Genomic DNA, 3,512 nt, shown 5'->3' with positions numbered 1-3,512 from the left:
TTACCCTAATTAAGAGAAAAAGTACTTGTACGAAATAGTTTTCAGCCAGTTGAATGGCATTTTATACCCCCTGGTGCTTCTCATATGGGCGGCTTATGGGAAGCCGGCGTAAAGAGTGTAAAAACTCATTTTCGCAAAATTGCTGGAATGCAGAAATTTAACTTTGAGGAGTTTTTGACAATGTTAACCCGAATAGAGGCTTGCCTAAACTCAAGACCCTTAACTGCAGTGAGCGATGATCCCTTCGATTTAGTCCCTTTAACCCCAGGTCATTTTCTGATAGGAGCACCTCTTTTGGCACCCCCTGAACCATATCATTCCGATCTTTCATTGAATATTGCCAATAGATGGCAAAAACTGAAAGTGCTCCATCATCAGTTTGCTCAAAGATGGAAAGAGGAATACCTCAAAGAACTCCATCGGCGAATTAAATGGAAATATCCGCAAAGGGACTACAAAGTCGGCGATTTAGTTGTGATCCGTCAGGATAATTTACCCCGGAATGAATGGCGTTTAGGCAGGATAGAGAAGACCCATGTAGGCCATGACAGCAAGGTCCGCACTGCGGACGTGAGAACAGCTTCGGGCATTTTTACCCGCCCAATAGTGAAGCTTGTTCTCTTGCCAAAGTCAGAAAATGTCTAAGGACATAAAAACAACCCGAGACGAGATCCTTCGGGACTGTCGCTTATGCAAAAGCGAGCATGCCCTGCGTAAATGCCCCAAATTCCGCAAGATGTCGGTGGGGGAGCGATGGGAAACGGTGAAGAAGTATCGCTATTGTTTCAACTGCCTGGCTCACTCCCACATGAAAGACAAATGCACCAGCAGAGAGCGGTGCATCGAGTGCATGTCAGAGCACCATACCCTCCTCCACCGTCATAAGGTAAAAAAGGGGCACAAACCCGCAGCCCAACAACAAACCCACACCAGCGGCAGTCCCAAGGATCAAAACTCCACCAAAAGAAGGAGAAATAAAAATAAGAAGAGGGGAACACCAAAAAAGGTCGCCACACAGCCACAACAACATCATTGCTGCTCACTACCCCTACAAGAACAACCCCAGCATTATGTGCAACCACAACAGCAGCAGTATCAACAACAACAACCCCAGCATTATGTGCAACCAGCACAGCAGCACTACCCTCAACAACAGCTTCAGCCGTATCAGCAGCAACCACCTTATCCATACGGCCAGCAACATCAAACCCCAGCCACTATTGTCATAAATGTTATGTCTAGCCGTATAGTTTGAAGTTTTTCCATTTTTTATTATTGTTATTATTATCAATGAATTTATTATAAATGAACTGTTATTTTGAAGAAAAAAATTTTACCCATTTTTATTTAACTCTGTTTTAAGCTCATTTTACCCCGCAGTATCCTTAGCCTTCCTTGTTGCAGTATAGCAAGGGGGGCTGGATGTTTATGCGCACAGTGTATATGGCCAGTTACTGTTCACTGGCCATTCTATGTCTTTTATTCTTTGGCATTTTTTACCCTTTTTCTCTCTTTCTTTAAAATTGTAATGTTCACTTACTTTTGTAAACCCTTGGAGTACGGTACGTACGAGAAAAACCCCCGTGAATAACAAAATTAAAACCCCATTTTTTATTATTATAAAAACTAATTTTGTGTTTTTATTTTTTCTTACCCGACATTTTCGAGGAAATATTTCAAGGAAACAGAGAAACTATTAGAGCTAGAATCAAATTTTACATGAAGAACATTTTCTTGGAAATTCAAATATTCAAATTTTTATAGATAGAAATTGGCGATACATGCAATAATTTGTTCAACATATCTCATGTGTAACATATTATAAATCTGGGAAATTATTGTAGTTAGAATCTTCAAAATCGTTAAGTGGGGTTTTTATTTATACATATTGTTTTTATACACATTGCACACTGGGTATAGCTAGTAAGAAATACATCCAAATGTATTGACATATAAAGCAAGAAACAATAACAATAAATTTGTACTCAGGTAATAATGAATTCGTTGTGTATATGAATGACAATTGTAGGATAAAATAATTAAGGCAATTATAGGTATCTTAGAAATTTGTAACCAGAGAGTAGTGTTTATAAAAACCGGTTTTTCGGTTTACTGAAAATTTACCATTTCTAGAAAACCGGTTTGTCGGTTAACCGAGTATAAAAAACCGGTTAACCGAAATTTTTGGAAAACTTTAAAATATTTTAATACTTGCTATACCCAGTGTGCTTTGCCACCCTAAAAACAGTATAAATAAAAACCGCACTTTATGATTTTTGATGATTCTAGTTCTGTTAGTTTCCCAGTTATACGAATTTTTATTTTAATCCATATGGGAGGTACCATAGCCCCTTTTGATAGTCCACAATAGGGGTATGGTACCTCCCATGTTCACATGAATGTGAAAATTCTTTCTGAAAAATTGTAGGATTCTAGATTCAAATATTCACATGTCAGAGTTGTTAGCGCAAAATTTAAGGATTTTAGCTGTAATAGTTTCTCAGATATAAAAATTTTTGTATTCAATTCATATGAAAGGTTCTAAGAACCCAAAATGAATGTCCGCACATTTTACTTCCAACTTTTATGTTAATTTTAAGATTCTACCTCTAATAGTTTCTAGATAAACGAATTTTTTGTATTTAATTCATATGGGAAGTGCTACTTCCCATACTGCTAGTCCGCCAATTTATTACCCAAATGTTAAAATGAATGTCAAAGTTCTTCGTGCTAAATTTGAGGATTCTAGATGTAATAGTTTCCCAGATAAGCGAATTTTTTATTTAATTCATATGGAAAGTACCACGGCCCCTATTTACAGATTCCAGCTCCAATAGTTTCCCAAATAAACGATTTTTATACCCTCCACCACTATCATTGGTGGTAGAGGGTATATTTATATAACTTTGTCGTTCCGTGTATAACACCAAGAAATATTCATCTGGCACCCAACAAATTGGTCATAGCTCCCATATATTGGTCATAGCTCCCATATAAGGTACACCTCCAGAAATCACCTAAACGCACATATTTCATTGATAAATAAAGCTTTTGTGATATAATTCGAGATGAATATGTTTTGTGTACACACAAATCATTCTACTAAATTTCTTTTCGGATCGGTCCATTATTAGTCGTAGCTCCCCTATAAGGCCCACTTCCGAAAATCACTTAAACGCACATATTTCATTGTCAAATAAAGCTAACTTGATAAAATTCGACACAAATATGCTTCGTCTATATATGAACTACTCTACGAATTATTTTTCGGATAGGACCATAATTGGTCATAACTCCCATATAAGGTCCACTTCCGAAAATCACTTAAACGCATATGTTTCATTGATAAATATAGCTATCGGTATAAAGTTCAACTTGAATATGTTTTGTGTACATATAAATCATAATATGAAATTTTTCTGGAGAGGCCCGTAATTGGTCATAGCTCCTATATAAAGTCCACTTCCGAAAATCAATTAAACGCACATATTTTATTAATTAATAAATCTATT

General features: G+C 36.6%; 1 protein-coding gene across 1 annotated transcript; it reads left to right on the top strand.

Annotated features, from left to right (window-relative positions):
- The first annotated feature begins 736 nt into the window (after positions 1 to 736).
- On the top strand, positions 737 to 1,255 carry LOC119603139 (50 kDa gamma-zein-like). The gene has a single exon (XM_037955048.1). The coding sequence runs from the start codon at positions 737 to 739 to the stop codon at positions 1,253 to 1,255; it is 519 nt and encodes a 172-aa protein (XP_037810976.1).
- The last annotated feature ends 2,257 nt before the right edge of the window (positions 1,256 to 3,512 follow it).

This window comes from Lucilia sericata, unplaced genomic scaffold (assembly GCF_015586225.1).
Source record: "Lucilia sericata isolate MDLA Ls3-8-SP2 unplaced genomic scaffold, ASM1558622v1 Contig000275F_arrow, whole genome shotgun sequence".
Lineage (NCBI taxonomy): Eukaryota > Metazoa > Arthropoda > Insecta > Diptera > Calliphoridae > Lucilia > Lucilia sericata.
The sequence above is the reverse complement of the archived record's forward strand: the minus strand, read 5'-3'. Positions and strand labels throughout refer to the sequence as shown.

Excerpts from the sequence above, each read along its gene's own strand:
- LOC119603139 (XM_037955048.1), top strand. The coding sequence starts at position 737 with ATGTCGGTGGGGGAGCGATGGGAAACGGTGAAGAAGTATCGCTATTGT.